This window comes from Littorina saxatilis, linkage group LG6 (genome assembly GCF_037325665.1).
Source record: "Littorina saxatilis isolate snail1 linkage group LG6, US_GU_Lsax_2.0, whole genome shotgun sequence".
Taxonomy (NCBI): domain Eukaryota; kingdom Metazoa; phylum Mollusca; class Gastropoda; order Littorinimorpha; family Littorinidae; genus Littorina; species Littorina saxatilis.
The window spans coordinates 10,773,520-10,796,209 of record NC_090250.1 but is presented as its reverse complement, the minus strand read 5'-3'; the positions used below and the strand labels follow the sequence as shown (position 1 = coordinate 10,796,209).

Genomic DNA, 22,690 nt, shown 5'->3' with positions numbered 1-22,690 from the left:
TGGGACAGCGTCAAGGTACTATATCACAGTTCAGTCTGTGGTGGATATACTGGGACAGCGTCCAGGTACTATGTCACAGTTCAGTTTGTAGTGGATATACTGGGACTGCGTCCAGGTACTATGCCACAGTTCAGTCTGTAGTGGATATACTGAGACTGCGTCCAGGTTCTATGCCACAGTTCAGTCTGCAGTGGATATACTGGGACTGCATCCAGGTACTATGCCACAGTTCAGTCTGTAGTGGATATACTAGGACTGCGTTAAGGTACTCTGCTACAGTCTTTGAGGACGTCTTTTCCGTTTTTGTGATAGTTGGGGCGGAACTGTCAAGTAATCTTTGACTCAGTCGGGACTTTGATATTGCATTAGAGCTAGGTAGCTTGAAAATAAGCGAATAAGTTCGCTCATTAAAATTGTCATCAATAACAAATATTTCATTACAGATTCAAACATTACTGCATTGTATTTCTTATCTTTTTCTGATTTAAAAACGCGTTCAGAATTGAAGAAAACAGGTTGAGTATGCTTCGCGGAGACGATCGAGTGTGACCCGTGACGGTTTTCGGGTATGGTTAACCGAGACTATTTGAATTTAGTCTCGCCGATGACTGGTTTTTTGAGTTTATCCTTCAATTTGATGCCTATAGATTGACTACAGGTTTATATATAGCTTCACGCGACTTGTTTTACATTTCGTCAAGTTATGTATAAGTTCAGAATTGTATTATTAAATTTGTTACATAACATTCTAAAAATTACAAATAATAATAACACTTTTGATTACAGATTCAAAAGTCATTGCATTGTATCCTTTCGATTTCCTGGATCCCAATGTATAAACAGATATGTCATGCTTAGTGTGAAAATCTGCTCAAATGAGAAAAATCGCCTTTTTTGTTCACATGCATCGCAGAGGCAACCCGTCTCGGTCTTCTGCTTTCGGCTAACCAAATCTCACTAGCATTGTTAATGACTCGTCCCTGGTTCCAATGTTGATCTTTTAGTTTCAAATCAACTTAATGTTTTATTATCGCTTCACATGACTTGTTCGGTATTTTTTTCGCTGTCATGATGTCACCATTTAGAGGGTAGGGTTACATTTTCAGGTATTTATTTCTAAGAATATGCAACTTTTTTTCCAAGATCGTTTTATTTTCATTGGTCAATGATTCTACTTTTTAAAAAAAAGAGAAATGGAGTGCAATTAACATTGTTACTTTTTGAAGGTATGCTCATGAGGTGCATCACAGCGAAATAGCAGTTCAGAAGAACGGAATTCCCATAATTAGTCCTTATTTGCTGCTTTTTTCACTGAGCTCGGAAATGATATTTTTCTTGCATTGTTATTGCTTAATTTATTAAAGCCTCTGGACAATAATCTTTGAATAAATGGTTATCCAATTCTGTTTAAGTCTATCCCTTTGTTTGATAGAGTACTGTAACAAGATATCACATTATGTCGACAAGAATGCGTCTGCATACAAGTTTTTGTCTTGATTCCATCCAGGAGGATGTAAGGCTTTAATAAAAACATTATTTCAAAGGTCTCTGTCAAGATTGATTTTGTTGAAAAAAAAGGAAGTCTGTGATTGAAGATTGTGAAACCTGCCTATAGCTCTGCGGGAGCTCTGCACTTTTGGACGTCCCCATTTCACTGCTGTACAGCAAACATCGTCCCCAAATACCTGTTTGTTTCTAAAAAATCACGTTGGAGGTTGCATTTTATGTAATAACCTCCTGAAATGAGTTTTGACACTTTAGAATGGCATGTAAAATGACACATGGCCTATGAAATGTCGCAAAAATGGGATGGGGGCAAAATGGGATAACGGCCAAACGGGATTGCGCCAAAATGGGACGTGGAGCTAATGGTACATGACATGGTGGTAAAATGACACTTGGCCTGTAAAATGTCGCAAAAATGGGATGGGGGCGAAATGGGCTAACGGCCAAACGGGATTGCGCCAAAATGGGACGTGGAGCTAATGGTACATGACATGGTGGTAAAATGACACTTGGCCTGTAAAATGTCGCAAAAATGGGATGGGGGCGAAATGGGTTAACGGCGAAACGGGATTGCGCCAAAATGGGATGTGGAGCTAATGGTACATGATATGGTGGTAAAATGACACTTGGCCTGAGAAATGTCGCCAAAATGGTATGGGGGCGAATTGGGATAACGGCGAAACAGGACTAATAGATCCCTTGACTTGGGGTAGTGCGACTCTGTCACTGCTAGCTTTCCACTCGGAGGAAGCGACCGGAATTTCCCAACGATGGGGCATCCTAGTAATGAATTTTTTTTTTTTTTTTTAATTCTTAAAATTAACAGAGTCGCGCTACCCCAAAAGTCAAGGAATTTCGTGTTTGTCCCTTGACTTTGGAGATGACAAGAAAATATCGGGCGCAAAAACGTGATTTGTAAAATTTTTCACAACATATGTCGCCTAGCGCCATGTATGTGATGAAACCATTCATATAGCTCTGCGGGAGCTCTGCACTTTTGGACGTCCCCATTTCACTGCTGTACAGCAAACATCGTCCCCAAATACCTGTTTGTTTCTAAAAAATCACGCTGGAGGTTGCATTTTATGTAATAACCTCCTGAAATGAGTTTTGACACTTTAGAATGGCATGTAAAATGACACATAACCTATGAAATGTCGCAAAAATGGGATGGGGGCAAAATGGGATAACGGCAAAACGGGATTGCGTCAAAATGGGACGTGGAGCTAATGGTACATGACATGGTGGTAAAATGACACTTGGCCTGTAAAATGTCGCAAAAATGGGATGGGGGCGAAATGGGCTAACGGCGAAACGGGATTGCGCCAAAATGGGATGTGGAGCTAATGGTACATGATATGGTGGTAAAATGACACTTGGCCTGAGAAATGTCGCCAAAATGGGATGGGGGCGAATTGGGATAACGGCGAAACAGGACTAATAGATCCCTTGACTTGGGGTAGTGCGACTCTGTCACTGCTAGCTTTCCACTCGGAGGAAGCGACCGGAATTTCCCAACGATGGGACATCCTAGTAATGAATTTTTTTTTTTTTAATTCTTAAAATTAACAGAGTCGCGCTACCCCAAAAGTCAAGGAATTTCGTGTTTGTCCCTTGACTTTGGAGATGACAAGAAAATATCGGGCGCAAAAACGTGATTTGTAAAATTTTTCACAACATAATATGTCGCCTAGCGCCATGTATGTGATGAAACCATTCATATAGCTCTGCGGGAGCTCTGCACTTTTGGACGTCCCCATTTCACTGCTGTACAGCAAACATCGTCCCCAAATACCTGTTTGTTTCTAAAAAATCACGCTGGAGGTTGCATTTTATGTAATAACCTCCTGAAATGAGTTTTGACACTTTAGAATGGCATTTAACGCTCATTGAAGTTTTAACAAACTTTCTAACACCTAAAACATTCATAGCACCGATAACGTAATTCTAGCTCTGCACTTTGTGTACACATACGTCCCCATTTCACTGCTGTACAGCAAACATCGTCCCCAAATGTCTGTTTTTCTAAAAATCTCGCTGGAGGTTGCATTTTATGTAATAACCTCCTGAAATGAGTTTTCACACTTTAAAATGGCATTTAACGCTCATTGAAGTTTTAAGAAACTTTCTAACACTTAAAACAAAAGAGACCCCAAATGCCTGTGTTTTGAGCAAGATGGCATTTTGATACACAGCCGACCCCAAATGACTGTAAAACCACCTATGTGTGTGTGTGTGTGTGTGTAGAGCGATTCAGACTAAACTACTGGACCGATCTTTATGAAATTTGACATGAGAGTTCCTGGGTATGAAATCCCCGAACGTTTTTTTCATTTTTTTGATAAATGTCTTTGATGACGTCATATCCGGCTTTTCGTGAAAGTTGAGGCGGCACTGTCACGCCCTCATTTTTCAACCAAATTGGTTCAAATTTTGGTCAAGTAATCTTCGACGAAGCCCGGGGTTCGGTATTGCATTTCAGCTTGGTGGCTTAAAAATTAATTAATGACTTTGGTCATTAAAAATCTGAAAATTGTAAAAAAAAATAAAAATTTATAAAACGATCCAAATTTACGTTTATCTTATTCTCCATCATTTGCTGATTCCAAAAACATATAAATATGTTATATTTGGATTAAAAACAAGCTCTGAAAATTAAATATATAAAAATTATTATCAAAATTAAATTGTCCAAATCAATTTAAAAACACTTTCATCTTATTCCTTGTCGGTTCCTGATTCCAAAAACATATAGATATGATATGTTTGGATTAAAAACACGCTCAGAAAGTTAAAACAAAGAGAGGTACAGAAAAGCGTGCTATCCTTCTTAGCGCAACTACTACCCCGCTCTTCTTGTCAATTTCACTGCCTTTGCCGTGAGCGGTGGACTGACGATGCTACGAGTATACGGTCTTGCTGAAAAATGGCAGCTACTTGACTAAATATTGTATTTTCGCCTTACGCGACTTGTTTTTTTATAGCATCATTGCTTGAGCATCTCGCGACGGCTACAATGTTAGACTACGGGACGCTTTAAAACTGCTCGCAAAGGCAAAAGAAGTTTCGTTCAGGGAGAAGTCCTTACTTGTTCACTGCTATCCAGATAGTACTGGTTTGCCAGGTAGTACTGTAACACACGTTCCTGTTTGTACTCCCTTTCTTTTGCCTGTAGTAAAGCTTTATATTCTTGCTTTTGCATAAAATACAATTGTTCGTCAGGCTTTTCCTGGCATTTACTACAGTGTCTTAGTGCACGTCTGGCGAGTCTCTTTTTCTCAAGGCATTGTGAATCAAACCATCTGCTACTGTATTCAGTGTTTAACTTCATTGCCTTTAACATACATGCCCCCGCCTCAAGAATACTGTCTGTGAACATTTTCAGACTTAAGTCTATGTCAGTATCAACAAGGTCACACGCACAGGTTAATTTCGAAGCAAATGTATCTGAGTCAATGTTTTGAAGGTATTCTTCTGCTTTTTCGCTTTGCCAGACATACTTATGTAAAAATACGGTGTCACTGTTAATTACAAGTTTTACCAGAGAAGTGTCAAGAGTCACTTCAAGTGGCATGTGGGTTGATTCTACCCTATGCTCCACGATAAAGCTTTTCACACGATGCACAAATTCTGCTGAAGTGATGCAATAATCTATCACACTGTTTCCATGACAAGAGAGGTACGTGAATTTGCCGTCCTCGTGAATTTGCCGTTTGGCCATTATGTATGAACAGGTCGAAACATAGACATAGGTCTAACAACATGTTTCCAAATTCATTTAGTGTGCCGTCTTGTGAGCTTCTACTTCTACACATAACTGAGTTAGGACTGAGTGGGTCAGTGAATGGTAAAGGGGAGTCCATATCTCCAGTACTAACCTGAATGTTAGTTCTTCGGGCATTTAGATCGCCTACCAATATCAAATGAAAATCGCCATATGTCTCAATGAGATCTAATATGCACTTATCAAGCACTTCTATATGACAAGAGTTATCTGCGTACTTGTAAAAAGGACTTCTATATGACAAGAGTTATCTGCGTACTGGTAAAAAGCACTTCTATATGACAAGAGTTATCTGCGTACTTGTAAAAAGGACTTCCTTGAGGAGGCACGTACACGTTCAAGAGCATGATATCGTAGTTTGTGTTGAAGAGACTTTTCGAGATTTTAATGACAATCAAATTATCATACAATATGTCTATTCTTTCAATCATCTTTGAAAAGCAGGTCTTCACCATACACAGCACTCCCCCTGATCGTCTGCCCTGAGCTGATAGTTTAACCGCAGGGGCTACGAACTTAACAAAGCCTGTAAAGTGATTGCTCAGGTCAAATGATTTGTCTACAAACGTTTCCATAAGACAGACAATATCAAAGCTTTGTACATACCTTTTGAAATCAGTATCCCCAATCTTACTCTGCAGGCCATCTGTGTTCCATACCAAAAAAGAAAAAGACGAAAACTGGCTCTCACTTACTCCATTTGCTCTATCACAAATTTTCACGGTGCTTCCTCTACTCTCACTTGCTATACTTGCACTGCCCTGACCATGAATGGTTTCCCCTGATGCTCTGTTGCTCCTTGTGCATTCCCCAGCTACACATTTTTTGATCGTGTGTCACGCAGAAGATTTTTGTGAGATGAGGGTGTATGCATGTTAGGTGTGAATGCAGGTGTGTGCATGATGACGTTGTCGTGGTCTCCAGAAGGAATCCGGCGAAGAATGGCAGCAGCTTCCTCCTCCATAGGGGTGACATCTTCATTGTCGTTGTCCTGGTTTGTCCTCTTGGCGGTTGATCGGCCGGCGTCGGGCTGCTGCTGTGAGCGAGTGGGTGTGTCCACTTTGATAATGGCCTGGCTCTGTAGATCAAACGTGAACACCCCCTTGTCTGTGATCAGCTTATCCGAGCGGAGGACAGCCCTCTTGTTGTCAGCGCGTAGCTGTTTGTAGAGTTCCACAAGGCCGCTTCGTCTACGACGTACTTGGTCCGGCAGGTCCTCCCGGATGGACAGGCGGTTGTCAGGTGCTAGTTTCCTCGCCATTGAGAGCACCTAATGTTTATGGATTGCGTTCCCAACCCTGTATGCCACGTCAATACCTGTATCTTCAAAAATCTTCAGGTCTTTCGCCAGTACTCCACGAATCAGCTGCTCACATGTTTTATCATTCTGCCTTGGCACTCCAAAGAAGAGAAGGTTGCTTTTCCTTGATTCTTTGTCGAGCTCTTCCACTTTTGTTTCCATGTGTTGTACGGTACTACGTAGTGCGATATTCTCTTCTTCTAACCTCTCTTGCTTTTGGCATATTTCGTCAACATCCAGCCGTAACACATGTTGGTCTTCCCCCAGCTGATGAAGTCTTTCGTCTAGGCTCTTCTGAACACCAGCAAATTGTGAATTCATGTCTCGCTTTAGCTCTTCCTGACCCTCCTTCAGACTTGCTATGATCGTCGTCATGGATTGTACGGACGACGCAAGGTGCTGTAGGAGGCTGGTGGTCTCCGTCGAAATCGTGATTTTGGCTAATGTTTGTGATGTTTCTCCTGGGGTTGCTCCAGGTAATCCAGTTCCTTCATGTTCTGTGTCGTTGCCAAGAGAGAGAGAGAGAGAGAGAGAGAGAGAGAGAGAGAGAGAGAGAGAGAGAGAGAGAGAGAGAGAGAGAGAGAGAGAGAGGGGGCGAGAGAGAGAGAGAAAAACAAAGGAAGAGAGAGAGAGAGAGAGAGAGAGAGAGAGAGAGAGAGAGAGAGAGAGAGAGAGAGAGAGAACGGAAGAGACAGAGGGAGGGAGAGAAGGAGAGAGAGGGTGAGTGAGGAAGGGAGGGAGGCTGTAAGACATAGATTCAGAGGTACAGACAGACACAGAGGCAGAAAGATACAGAGCGACCGAGAGAGAGAGTGAGCGTGCGTGCGTGTTTGTTTGTGTGTTTGTCTGTCTGTGTGTATGTATGTGTGTGTGTGTGTGTTTGTGTGTGTGTGTGTGTGTGTGTGTGTGTGTGTGTCGTTTTGAATATGTTAGACTGTTGTTGTTGTTTTTTCATCATACAAGATCTTCAAGGCCCATGCGTCAAAACACAAGCCCATCAACCCATTTCTAGTAACTAGATGATGAACATTTTTGACAAGAAGCGCATGAAATATCCGCTCTAAAGAGCAGAATCGGTGTGCTAATTAACCGCTGGAGGGAATTGTGATTTGCCATACCTTATTAGACTTTGCGTCATATCTACACCTTCATCATTTATATCCAATGTCGGAAATGTCGGATGTCCATGATACTTGTACATAGCACTCTACGAACTTCTTCTTCTAAATGGAACGGATGCACTCTATACATGACGGCAAGGAAATAGATACTTCTTCTTCTTCTTCTTCTTAGTTCATGGGCTGAAACTCCAACGTTCACTCATATTTTCGCACGAGTGGATTTTTACGTGCATGACCGTTTTTACCCCGCCATTCAGGCAGCCATACGCCGATTCAGGGGGAAGCATGCTGGGTATTTTTCGTGTTTCTATAACCCATCGAACTCTGACATGGATCACAGGATCTTTTCCGTGCGCACTTGGTCCTGTGCTTGCGTGGACACACGAATAGAGATAAGGTACTAGCAGGCCTGCACATAAGTTGACCTGGGAGATCGGAAAAATCTCCACCCTTAACCCACCAGGCGACCGCGGCCGGGATTTGAACTAACGGCCTTCCGGAATAGATACGAAGTTCTGTAGCTTAAGACGCTGCGCTAAAAAAAGAAAAGTCTAGCTCTTGATTGTTATGACAGGAAATACACTCTAAACTAAAGTGTTCTACTTTTTTGTAACCAGTTGTAAACACTGTGTGAAATACTATATAGTTGTACTTGCAAAAATTGCACACATTGTAAACACTATTTCGTGTCTACCATGCGTGCTACGTTTGCTAATAGAGTTATATTGTTTGTCGCACAGTGTTCACGACTGGTTACAACAAGTGTGTTCAATGCGTAGGATGCAAAGCAAATGGTTCAGATGCTGACGTATCGTCAAATGTCAGCTAGTGAAGGCTGTCGTTATATTTAAGCCCAACTTCACGAAGTCTTTTCACCGAAAATGTACCACCAAAATGTACCACCAAAATGTACCACCAAAGCTTCGTGCAACCAGCTTCGTGAAGTGGACTTCGCCCAGTTATTTTCAGGCTTAGCGTCCACACTCTAGTACAAACAGGCACACGGACGAAGTTTCTCAATATATCGGCGAAACTTTGCTATCACAGGGTCATCATTAGAAATGATAAGGTGCTGCTGGGGAAGGAGGGTGGGTAGGCAGGCTGCAAGATGGATGGCTAGCGAGCATAGCGTCACTCGGAAGTGGGTTAAGGGTGCGCGCGCACACAACACAACATCCTGCTAAGCAAGCTCCAGAACCCGTCTGCTAGAGAAGGCGCACGAACCTCTGCATTACGTGAGATTTACGAAAGCTAAAATAACCAGTTCAATGGACAACGACAAGCGTATCTCTGCTCACCTGTTACCGTTACGCGTTTTGTAATCGTTCCTGGCAGAGCCTCTTTGGGAGGACTGACGTAGGGAATATCCTGGGTCACGTGATCGTTGACGTCAATGATTGACGATGTTGTGATCGTCTGCTCCACCCCTCTAGGCTATTGGGAGAGAATGTGAATTAAATAACGTGTCAGATTCAATTGACTAATTTCAAACCGAAAACCAAGCTTGCACTGATATCCACTCCCACTGCTTAAAGATATACTTCAGTTTGTCAACCTGGATGTACCATACGAGCGAGTAAGTTGCTGCCGAAAGCTAAGGGGCGCCCATCTCGCCCCTCCCCCCTCCCTCACACACACATATATATGCAATCACACACGACCATGCAAACACACACCGGCACGGTTGGCCTAGTGGTAAGGCGTCCGCCCCGTGATCGGGAGGTCGTGGGTTCGAACCCCGGCCGGGTCGTACCTAAGACTTTAAAATTGGCAATCTAGTGGCTGCTCCGCTTGGCGTCTGGCATTATGGGGTTAGTGCTAGGACTGGTTGGTCCGGTGTCAGAATAATGTGACTGGGTGAGACATGAAGCCTGTGCTGCGACTTCTGTCTTGTGTGTGGCGCACGTTATAATTATGTCAAAGCAGCACCGCCCTGATATGGCCCTTCGTGGTCGGCTGGGCGTAAAGCAAAACAAAAAAAAAAAAATGCAAACACACACGCATGAACACACCCGTGCACACACACACACACATACATACACACACACGCACGCGCTCACGCAAGCACAGTAACACACACATACACACACAAACCCCCCTACCCCCTCCCCCCTCCCCCCCCCTACACACACACGCGCGCACGCGCGTGAAGTAAGGAACTACAGTCGCAATTGTATCTCGTGAACAATTGTAACGGGACCTACAAAGGAGGCTGTATCTTCTTCAAGCAAAAAAGCATACCGCAAATGTAAATGAGTACGGTTCAATCTGTTCTGAGTTTCCGCTCTTGATGCTGAGTTTCAGAAGAGTATTGGTGGCGGAAGAGGGAAGACTCGGCGTCGACGTCACGATGAAGAACACCTGCTTTGAAGTTTTGGCGGGAACCTGGAGAAATAGAAGGAATTAACACAAACAACTCACGTAGCCACTGATAACGAAATTGCTCGAGTTTCATGTTGCTTTCTGGTACACACACACACACACACACACACACACACACACACACACACACACACACACACACACACACATACACACACATACACACATTCACACACACAAACACACACATACACACACACACATACACATACACACACATACACACATTCACACACACACACACACACCCACATACACACATTCACACACACACCCACACACACACACACACACACACACACACACACACACACACACACACACACACAAACACACACACACACACATACAAAAGTCACTGACCGTGACGTTTTGCTGCTTTCCCTCTAGCGACGTATCGTACGTGCCATCCTGCTTGACAGTCACAAGCATCACGTGTTCTTCGGGATGAAGAGTTACTGTAACCTTTCACAAAATAACAGGTGACCATTAAAACCACCATGTAGATCATTATGAAAACCATCCTGTTAACCATCCCGTAAATCATTGTAAAAAAAACCCCATATAAACCATTATTTTTGTTAAACCATAATGTAAACCATTAGCAAAACCATAATGTAAATCATGTAAAACATTCTGAAAACCACCATGTCAACCATTCTGAAAACTACCATGTAAATCATCATGTAAATCTAGATGTAAACCATCGTGTTATTCATCGGGTAAACCAACGTGTAAACCATTATGTAAACCAACGTGTAAACCATCTAAACTATTGTTTATTTCATCGTGCTAATCATCGTGTAATTCATCGTGTAAACCAGGATGTAAACCACCGTGTAATGCATCTTGTAAACCATAATGTAACTATGTCCCGATAAAATAATTATATACAATACGAGGCCAGAGGCAGTAGTAAATATCAACGGAGGAAAAAATAAAATTCCCCAAAATACACGAAAAGGCAAACAGGCTGACAGACAGACTGACAGAAAATTTAACAGACAAAAAAGAAAGATAGAATGTACCTCCGAGTCAATGTCCCTCGTGTTGTGAATGTAGGCGGTCAGAATGACCTGTTCACCAGAAACCACTTGACCGGGACCTAACAGTTCTCCGTAAACCTCATAGGTAGTCTCAATCTGTACAAAATACAGTACAAAACATATCTCCTTTGTAAACACACCTGGTAAATACTTTCAATCTGAACAAAAACAAAGTTAAGACACATCGTAAATAGTTCCATTTGAACACTATCAAGTTATAGCCCCAGTATGTCTAAAATGGTTTACAGAACGATTTAAACCTTCTCATGAAAAAAGCAGTTCTAACCGTATCGAACACACTTGCAATAGCATTTAATTTAATAGCATTAAATGACACAGTTCGTTTGAATGGCTATTTAGCTCGCGTAAACCACACACCTGCTTTTGTGGTTTATCTAACCCGTGTGATCCACTTTCCTTTTTTTCACAATTTAGTAGTCAGTTTGTGATTTCAATGCGACTCGCTGTATGCAATAGCACGTTATTGTGTACCTCTGAATCTAAAACGCAACACACGGCTGCGAGTCACACGAACTGAGCGGTGGAGGTTGTCCGTTCAAAGAAATCTGGCGACATGCAGAACTTTCGTCTGCTACGAGAACCACGTTTTGCGGGACACACTTCCGGGCAATCTTTTTTCAAACTTTTAAAAACTTCGAGTTGTACTGATCTTGTCTTGATGAAAAAAGAATTCTTTTATGATTTAAGAATGTTTGTGTAACAAGCTGTCAATTTATTATTTAGATTTTAAAAGTTAGGTCTAGCGCCAAAACGCGCCGCCCGATTGTCTGATCAGACAATCCGGCTCGCCACGCAAAAATAAATTCTTTGAAAATTGCTGTTTACGTAGGGCACCTACGATGTTCTCAATCGGTGAGTGTTAAAACGAAAGGGTGTTTGTACTGTGTTTAAAAGCCCGACAGTGTCTGTGATGGTTTACGGGAGGCTTACTGTGCCTTTAAGAACCACATCAAGTTAACAACATGTCTCCTATGTAAATACAGCTCGTACATGGTTTTCATTTGGACACAATTAAGTTTAACAGCGTCGTAGACAGTCTCAATCACACACACACACACACACACACACACACACACACACACACACACACACACACACACACACACACCCACACACACACACTGACCACCACTGGCTTGTCAATAATGTCCACTGGTCCAGCTGAATGCAAAGCAAAGCCGGACACTGACCACGTCCCCACGGTGTCCGGCAGTCTCACAGTAAACGTCGCGGTACCGTCCACCCTACAATGATACATTAATAATAATAATTAAGTAGATGTGCAACGCCAAGGCACTGCATACCCCAGCGAAAGACAAACCTCTCTCTCTCTCTCTCTCTCTCTCTCTCTCTCTCTCTCTCTCTCTCTCTCTCACACACACACACACACACACACACACACACACACACATACACACACGCACACACACAAACACACACACACACACACTCACACACACACACACACACACACACACACACACACACACACACACACCCCAAGTCACACACGCACACATACACACACTCACTCACACGCACTCACTCACTCTCTCACAAAAACTTCATACACACAAAACACACACCCATACGCACATATGGACAGACAGACATACACACCTTTACAAACAAACACACATACACGCACACACATACACGTATGCACACACACACACACCACACACACACTCACACACACACACGAGTACAGACTCATGCACGCGTGCGCGCACACACACACACACAAATACACACACACACACACACACCCCACACACACTCACACACACACGAGTACAGACTCATGCACGCGTGCACACACACACAAATACACACACACACACACACACACACACACACACACACACACACTCACACACACACACGAGTACAGACTCATGCACGCGTGCGCACACACACACACACACACACACACAAATACACACACACACACACACATACACACACACACTCACACACACACGAGTACAAACTCATGCACGCGTGCGCACACACAAATACACACACACACACACACACACCACACACACACTCACACACATACACACACACACACACAAATACACACACACACACACCACACACACACTCACACACACACACGAGTACAGACTCATGCACGCGTGCGCACACACAAATACACACACACACACACACACACACACACCACACACACACTCACACACACACGAGTATAGACTCATGCACGCGTGCGCACACACACAAATACACACACACACACACACACACACACACACACACACACAAATACACACACACACACACACACAAACAGTAACACTAACACATGTGCACACAATGAACACAAACACACACACCGCGCGAGAGAGAAAGACTACAGGGAGGCATGACGTCATGATGCATTAATTGACGTCAAAGACTTTCGACCGTGACGTATTCTTCTTAAAAGCGAGCTTAATCTATAGACTTGGAAACTACGGAATTTCTACCCGTCCAAAGCGGCCTTGGGTGGCGTTTGCTCAAAAAATGGGGGCGCCAATTTTACCCACCGTATTTTTGTTAGTATGGTCCCAATTTTTGGTGAACTTCCATCTCCAACTGTGGCCCATTTTCGGGCACAAAGAATCCTTCTTTATCATGTATTATTCGGTATGCACATTTCTCAAATCGATTACAGTATAGCGTTCACGGGATACCTCCAGCTTCGCTGGGATAATAACATGATAATGATAATGACAGCTTATACAGCGCGAACCACAGTAAGCTATGCTCTCCGCGCTTTACATGTCAACTATGAATAAAAATATAAAAATAAAAAATAAAAACAACCACAATCTCAACCTGATAAATTAAGGATACAGGTTGTCTAATAACTATTGAGAATTAATATTTTGCTAAAGTGTTAAAGCCCGTCCTTAACTGAGACCGAAGTCGACTTCGAAGCTTCTTGAAGTCTTCATACCGAAAACCTTCAGCTACGGCGAGGCACTTCGTCCCCTACTTCAAGCCCGCTACTGGCCACAGCCGAACCAAGCGAACTGGGTTCGGCGAACGTTCGGCGAATGTTACACCATGCCTTGTTCGGTGTACTAACTAGCGGCGAATGTTTCGGTGACACCGGTCACATAATCAAGAAGTATCACGTGAGAAGACCCATAGCGTTATTGCCGCCATCACTGTCACACTGCAAGGATCAAGATACACATATTTAACCAATGAAAAGTCAGTTCGTCTAAGGTTACTGATGTCGCGCTGCAAGGTTTGCAGGAGTGAATCGGCGAACCTCGAACGTTGCAGCTGCAATAATGATATAATTATAATAATTCTCTTTATTTATATAGCGCCTTATCCGAAGTTCAAAGCGCTTTTATGCCGTGTGAGATGGAATTTTTTACACAATATATCCCGCATTCACATCGACCAGCAAACCTCAAGCCTTTTAGGCGAATGTTCACCTTTCGCGGCCTTTATTCCAAGTCACACGGGTATTTGATGGACATTTTTATCTATGCCTATACAATTTTGCCAGGAAAGACCCTTTTGTCAATCGTGGGATCTTTAACGTGCACACCCCAATATAGTGTACACGAAGTGCAACCCTAAAATAGGGGAATCCCCTGATTCGATGACGTAGTGCAAAGTTCTCCGAACCTAGTTAAGTTCGGCTTGGTTCGACAGTAGTTAGTAGCGGGCTTCACTTTGCAATTTTTAACATGCGAATCTTCGCCGTATCTTTTTTGAACAGAAATTCTTTTCTGTGAGATAAACACAGCGTAACGACGTTTCCGGTATATAATGAAAGAAGACTAATTTCTGCATTTGCACAATTATATAATATAACTGTGTCTCGTTTTCCCTTTTCTCAGTTTGACATTATTCGCATAAGACATTGGGGCTCCAACAAATTGTGCGAAATTCCGTGTCGCGCCAACTGAAGTGATGACAGTTTTGCGCTCTATTTTTCACATGGTGATTGTGCTTTGATGGTTGCAGCGGTCGGGTAGAAACCAAACATTGCAGAGAATTTAGTGTTGTTATTGCCATTGCATTAAAACTCTTATAGAAATTGGTGTTATCTCAGAAATCCGCTGACATTTCAATGTTAAAATCTATTTTATCCTGGTTTCAACCACAATTCATATCTAAAAAAAACACACAACCACAGCTTACTTTCAGTAAACCCTTTTTTTGCAACAAATGACAATAACTGTCGTCTTGCACAACCAAGGGATAATAAAATCACAAATCGAACATGGTTTACAGGCACATTATAATGTTAATTACCATTGATATATAATTTGCCATAATATTATTATGTTAGGAAAAGATTTAACTTGCTTCAAATCAGAGCCAAAATCCTCATTAATGTTCGGACGGACGTAGAGGTTACATGCCGAGTCTCTGAAGCTCGCATTTTTCATGATCCGCAAACTTCGACCATTATTTTTAATATTCACTGAGACGAGGTATATAGCCTCTTTATTCCTCCTTTCTTCAGTTATTCAAAGAAAACAGGAGTTTTTGTGCGAAAGTTTGATCGAATCCTATTCATTAAACCAGTCAACCTGCGCAGGCGATCGATTAATGCGCGGTTGTATAGTTCCGTGCAAATCATTCCATTCTGTTAACACTTCTTGTCAGTTTCCCTGTTTTGGACTAAAATCAAGTACACAGATATGTTGTTATTCTGCTGTGGCGGTAAAGGCAGATAGAGTGTGTTCTGTTCATGTTTTGGTATCGCTTAGGATATTTTCTTTCGCCGAATGGGACTAGCAGACGAACTTTTGCACCCGTGTTCAAACGTTAAAAACTGTATGAAGTTCAGTTTTCTAGGGCAAAATAGTGTATGAAACCGCTTTATGTTCTTTAAAATGATTAGATGTGTGTATTTGGTTGCGTGTGATTTGTTTATAAAATGAAATATTGTTGAAAACTGACCGTCGGATTGCAGTCACTTGTTGAAGAAACGGAGTGAAACGAAATTTGAAAGGGGAACTACTCTTGTCGCTAGACAAAGTATGAGAGTCACTTGCCTTGGGAATTTGCTTGTGTTGAACGTTTGTGCACGGCAGATCTAGATTCAGAAAACAACCGAACTCATGGATTTTATACGGAGTTTTATGTGTTCAAGCCTGTAGTTGTTAGTTTAAATGCGTTATGTTTGTATTGTTTGCTCCAGAGATGTATATTTCGTACATTAGAGCGTTCGGAACTTTTCAATCGCAAAAGTAGACCCCACAAAGTCTAGCTCCTGAACCTGTGTGCTATCGAGGATTCAGGCCTGTTGTTGGGTAAGTGATTTTGGTTGCTGGGTAAGTTGCCGAAAAATAACTAGGCCTACAAGTTTACAGAGAGAATGAAGCAGAGGGGGTAATAATGTATATTCTTTCCCGAAACTCTGCAGACGTCTATGCAGATTTTTCGACTTACTTGCCACTTCATCGTGCAGGTGCAATAAATGTTTGTGATTAGGATTAATGAATATGGGGTTACATATTCATGAATCTTAATTACACAAATTCATTTAAATTCAACTGTAGTCTTATGCCAAACAATCGTTCTATATTACTCTTGAAATAATACATGTGAATCCTTGTGCCAAATATGAATTTCTGATGTATTATGTTGCTGTGAAACCTTTTCCTACAAATCCAATATGGCAGCTGTTTACGCCAGTTTTCATAGTCCATTAGTATTCACAATTGTTTCATTTATTTGTATAAGTCACTTCAATAACTACCCAGAAAACTAGGTTATTCCGTGTATTCTCCAAGTTGAATGTTACTGACTCACATTGCCTTGAAGGGCTTAGACTCGAAAAAGCTCGGAAAAGAATTCAAAACCGTACAATTTGGCAAATTGAGGTTGTCCTCATGCACAAAAGACCTTGCTTCATTTATTAGGTATATATACTAGCTCTCCTGTGCTCTCTTTCTCTAAAACTCTTTCCTGCGAGTTTTAGTTATTACATCAAATGTCTTGAAATCTGGAACTCACCACTATTCGCATAGAAAGAGGAGTACCAATGGCGAATAAGCTTTAAAATGACCAACATCGGAACCCACTTGAAGCAAATTGAAGTAACTGCGAAAGAACACGGAAGAAAAGAGGACGTGTAAAGAAGTATAAACATTGAACTTTACCCAGTGGTGTTGGTTCCAAAAAACACGGTGTTGGGGTTTGCAGAGTTATCTGTCCTTTCGTTGTAGCCATGTTGTCTCACAGAAGCTGGAAAAATAAGTCAAAATACAATGGCAATATAGTCCAACGAATTAAAAGATGAACAAATCACTGAAAGCGATATCAAAACATTTAGTCAATCTGTTGGACTGAAAGTAAACGATCAACACTGGAACTCCTGAATCAGTCATCATCAAGACCTCCAAACCGAGTGCAGCATTCGTCTTGACGATGCATGCAAACATTGAACCTCATTTGAATAAAAACCATTTTCTTTAACTCTGAGGGCATTTTCAAATCAAATACAGCATATCAGTATATATTTGAAATCAGAACAGATTTATAAAATTACACCAAAGCAAATTTTGCGTCAAATATGGACTGAATGTAAAATGTATTGGAACAAAAGGTAACGTTCGAACACATTTAAAAATGTTTTTAAATTCTCATAAAATGGGGTATCGACACGAGGTTGAGGGGTAGATAGGGATTTTTATTGGTGATAATCATGTATTCAACCTGTGGTCCTTGTGCCACCGTTCGATTTCCCGTCAACGAGTTTCAGGTGAGCAACCTGGAACAAAAAATAAGAAGCTGTTAATTTTAAAAGTGTAACGCACAGCAGTCACACAATTAACCTCACAGCAAAAAAAAAAAAGTCACTTGTTCATCTCAATGCTTTTTATTCTCTCAGGTGTCAGGAGATTGGTTCCGTATAACTCATGCTTACTCCATTACATATGTCGTGTACATTTAGAGCGCTTAATCCTCTTTGGTTATTTAACCTCACATAATATTTTGTAAAAGAAGCACCCAGAAAACTTATCCATTTCTTTGAAGAAAGGTGGGTACATGTGACCAAGAAGATAATAATAAAGTTAAGGTAGAGTTAACTAATTTATCCTACATACATGAGAGAGACACCCGTGAGATAATAATCGTTCAAATCACACGTGTGTATATCATGTAAATGAGGTCATGTCAAGCAAGTCTGGCAGGGACCTGTTTTTTCCACTGCTTATGATGCCAAAGTCACCGAGACAAACGTCATTATAGAAAAAAAATATTGCGCTCGCTAATTTCCCTCGATGAATCTTTAGAACTAACACGTCACGCCACACTTTCAGAGTGACGTTTCTTTGCTTTGACGTAATAGATTGCACGAGGCTTTAGAAGAGATCGATGTTCCAAAACAAGCGTCTTCAATTTAGCTGCCTCGAATGCAGGACATTTTCAGTAAAATACACGTAAGTACAGTATGTAGGATAAACAGAATACTACATGGCTTGCTGTGTCGTACCAGATTTACACTCGTTGCTTTTTCAAATAGTGAACAGCTCGCTTTCGCTCGCAGTTCAATATTTTAAAAAACAACTCGTGTAAATCTGGTACGACACAGCAAGCCATGTATTATTCTCTATGTATATTGTAATTCAATCAAGTTGGCGTTTTAATGAAACAGATTCTGTGATTGGTCAGAATGCCCCAACTCATTACAAATTACCGGTCATTAATTGTCGATAACCACTCGCTAAAAAAGCCATTAACCACCTGCTGGCGAGGCGCATTGATACAACCTCAACTAGTCTCGGTTAGCTTTGAGGGTCATTTTACAAGTAGGAAATATGAAGGCCAAAGAAATACCGAGACCAAAAGGTATGCGAAGTGATGACGTCGAATACGTGACGTAGGTTGATGTATGAATTCTTCCGGACTACGTCAGTCAATTCCAAAGATCGCTTTTGTGATGAAAAGAATGTGTTTTAGAGTTTGCTGTCCAGAAACCCGTCCAAAAAAAAAGGGAAAATGTATGTGATAGAAAACAAAACAGGAGCAGAGCGATAAGATAGGAATACAGAGACATATTTCTTTGGACTTGACCCTTGCAGGTAGGTGGACTGAAAGTAGTGTGTGAACAGAACAGAACCAATTCTGTCTGTTTACCATCGCATGAAAGCAGGAAGAGATCGTCGTCAGATTGAATTACAATAACATTAACATGCTTCCATTTGAAACTTCTCGGTCATCATCGTGGATTGACGCCCTCCCAAAGTCTAATTGAAGCCCTCCGTCGCTTCGCTCCGTCGGACTTCAATTAGCTTTGGTCGGGCCACAGGCGGAAGGTATCGTTCACTGGACCACTACTTTCATAGAAAGACTACAAGGTATGTCACTCAGCTTCGAGTCGTCTGTGTTCTTGGAGTCGCTTCCTGCGGACAATTTTTGTGTTCAAGGCGGTTTGCCTCTTCCTACAGTCTGTGTAAGGTCAAATAAATACAGTTGAATTATTGTTTTAACTATATGTACCTTTAATTTTCAGCTGCCGTCCGCTGCAGGTTGTTTTTAACCATCATTTGGACGAATGTTCGTTTGCGAACCGCTACCTATAGTTTGGAAGAAACCATGCATCCCGCACCGAATATGCATACCAGTGCTCATTGGTCTAAAACATATGTAAATATTGCAGCAAAGGGAAGCTACCCACGGGAGTTTCAGTTTAGGTTTTTGCTATGATGCGGACTGTTTTCCCTGCTTTTTTCATAAGACATTTTAACTTTTTAGTTAACGTAGAATTTCCTGTGCCGGCTTGGCCTAACACACTAAAATTGTGCCCCCCAAGAGCTGCTTGGATGACGTTGGCCTCTGCCATTTCGTTGCCACTCTTCGTTGCATAACAACTAAATAACAATAACCGTGAACGGAAGCGATGCAGACGATTTCATTCGACCAATGAAAATAATCATCGAATATCCGGTTATAATGATCGCATCGGACTACTATCTCCTCGGACCTACGACGATCATCATTCCCATAGGATCTAAGTGGTGTGCCGTTGACAGACACGTTTGGTCGCACACAATACGGTTTAAAAACATGCGGCGGACAGGCAGCTAAATATAAAATGTACAGATAGTTAGAACATTCATTTATCATGGCATTTGTAAAGTTACAAAGATTCTTGACATTGGCAATTATTTTTTTCCATAATTTTGTCTGAAGTTAGTGGAGCACGACTCGAAGCTGAGTGACATACCTTGTAGTCTTTCTATAGTAGTGGTCCAGTGAACGATACCTTCCGCCTGTGGTCGGGCGTCAATCCCCGATGACGACCTCGAAGTTTCAAATGGAAGCATGTTAATGTGTAATTGGAAAAGTAGATAGACAACATTACATTTACGGTAGCAACAGATTGCAGACGAATGGCAGTTCGAACTTCAGTGGACCACATGCAAAGACCACTAAGACTTCTTCAACACTGAAAAAAACTGTCGAACAATGACCTTCATATTCGACAGAAGGAACAAACAACAACAACAACAACAACGACACCAACAACTACAACAACAACTCATGCATCAACACCTAAACAACACAAAATCCCACATTCTACTCACGCCAAAGGTCGCAGAACCATACTCTTGAGAAGTTGCCATGGCTTGATTGGTGGAAAGCGGGCTCGGTCTCGTCTTTTCAATCATCGTGATAATCTAGAACACATTTTTTTTAAATGTCAGACTTGTAATCTGCATTCTGAAGACAACAGGAACACTATATTACACCGTGTGACCCATTCTAATAATCATCGGTCCACGCTCTCGCTCATGTCTCTCTGACAGGATGGATACTTACTACGCGGAGTAAAGGGAAAGAAGCGGTGCTAAAAGCCGAAATCTATCAAAACAAGAATACAGAGTTATCTCCCATATGTTTTTCACTAATGTTTCTGAGAAAAGATGAAAGTGATTCCGATTCTTCCATCTCTCGACGAACAGATTCTCCACTGAGAGACTCAACCATTTCACCAAGCTGTTCATTTTTCCACCCAACTTTGCCTAAAACCGTATAGTTATGGCTGGACTTGATCTTTTCATTGTCACAAAGGACACATCTACTTTTAACCGGTGTCCGCTCAGTAGCCATTTTGTTATGATCACGTGACAGTTGATTATCACGTGACACTTTTGCTATATTTAGAGTTGTTTGCACAGTAAATACATCCGCGAAAGATAGCTCGCTTAAATCTGTCTTACTAAACAATTCCTTTGTAATTTAAAAATTACACAACACCATGAAAAATCATTATCGACGATCGCGAATATATAAATATGTAAAAAAAACACACAAAAAAAACATCGATTTCTTCTCCAGAGAGAGAAAACAAAGGCATCCTGTTAGGGATAAATGAGACGAAGGAACTCATTTTACCTGAGTTCAGGATGCGTGTGACCGGGCAATAACATTCATAACTTCAGATCCGAAATAACTCTATCGGGTTTGTATGGGTCGTGAAAGAGTTAGTACCCTTGCTTAACTCCCACAAACATCAAGTGGTTCCTGTATCCGTGTTAGAGACACACTCTCTAGCTAGTGACTGGCCTGTAGTGTCACGTGGGAAAGTTTCACAAATGGGAAGAAACTGACGTTGCGCACGCGAACAGGGTATCAACTTTCAGAATCGCACTTTCCCCAAGAGCAACGCGTAATGTTTGGACCAATTTCTCTCCTCTCTCCTTGCTTGTTAACTTCGAGCACGTGTTGGCCGGAAGCGGAAGTCAAAATATTTGTCAGAGCTTCAAGCGTCATTACTCTGCATGAACGGTCATGAAGCAGTGACAGAGTTCTTTAAAAAAAATCGTCTATTGTAAAACAGCGGAAAGGAGGATAAATAGGACCAAAACACAAGATCAAGAACAAGAAGAAACCTAAAACAATCAACCCGAATGTTGGACTTCATTAGGCAAGTAACATTGGATACTTATATATATATATATATACCTATTTATTAAAGTTTTTCCCTAACTATGACATTTATTTTTCAATATGCTTCTATTGGGTGTTTTTTCTTTTAATGTTATTACATTTTGTCAGGTTTTGACTAAATGTTTCAACATAAACTGAGCAAAACAATTATTGCACCCATTTTCACACCCCAATAAAACCATTCATTCCCGTGTCATTTCATTCAAATTTTATATGCCATTAAAGGAACTTTAATTGGCTATCTAAAACACTTTTCGGATCAAAGATTTGTGTTATAGGTATCACGTGACCGCCGCCGAAGTAAGGGTACCCCAAAAATCGACCTGACAAAAACGTCATGTGCCAATTAAAAAATCGATGAAAATTCAGAATAGGCGTAACTTGACAACTTTTACATACGAAGAGAAAGCCAAATTAATTAGCGATCAAGAACAGGTTGTTTTGTTTTGCCATCTTACGTATCGCTTGTGTTTTGTCATTTATACTGGTGCAGGTGTGCAGCGCATGAGCAGTAGAAAACGAGAGGTGTTTGCATCCTTTTTGAGGGGTACCATGACAAAAGCGCTGTATTTCAGCAATGATTGAA

The 22,690-nt window shown here is 41.5% G+C and overlaps 1 protein-coding gene across 1 annotated transcript in view; it reads right to left on the bottom strand.

Moving 5' to 3' along the window:
- The window catches only part of LOC138968465 (CD109 antigen-like), a 149,014-nt gene that overhangs the window by 93,460 nt on the left and 32,864 nt on the right, over positions 1 to 22,690 (bottom strand). Inside the window, exons 17-24 of the mRNA XM_070341038.1 lie at positions 20,739 to 20,831; positions 17,863 to 17,917; positions 17,307 to 17,391; positions 12,287 to 12,404; positions 11,122 to 11,235; positions 10,457 to 10,558; positions 9,953 to 10,096; positions 9,010 to 9,145 (exon numbers count right to left, since the gene is read on the bottom strand). Coding sequence (XP_070197139.1) covers positions 9,010 to 9,145; positions 9,953 to 10,096; positions 10,457 to 10,558; positions 11,122 to 11,235; positions 12,287 to 12,404; positions 17,307 to 17,391; positions 17,863 to 17,917; positions 20,739 to 20,831 — 847 coding nt within the window. The remainder of the gene's footprint in view (positions 1 to 9,009; positions 9,146 to 9,952; positions 10,097 to 10,456; positions 10,559 to 11,121; positions 11,236 to 12,286; positions 12,405 to 17,306; positions 17,392 to 17,862; positions 17,918 to 20,738; positions 20,832 to 22,690) is intronic.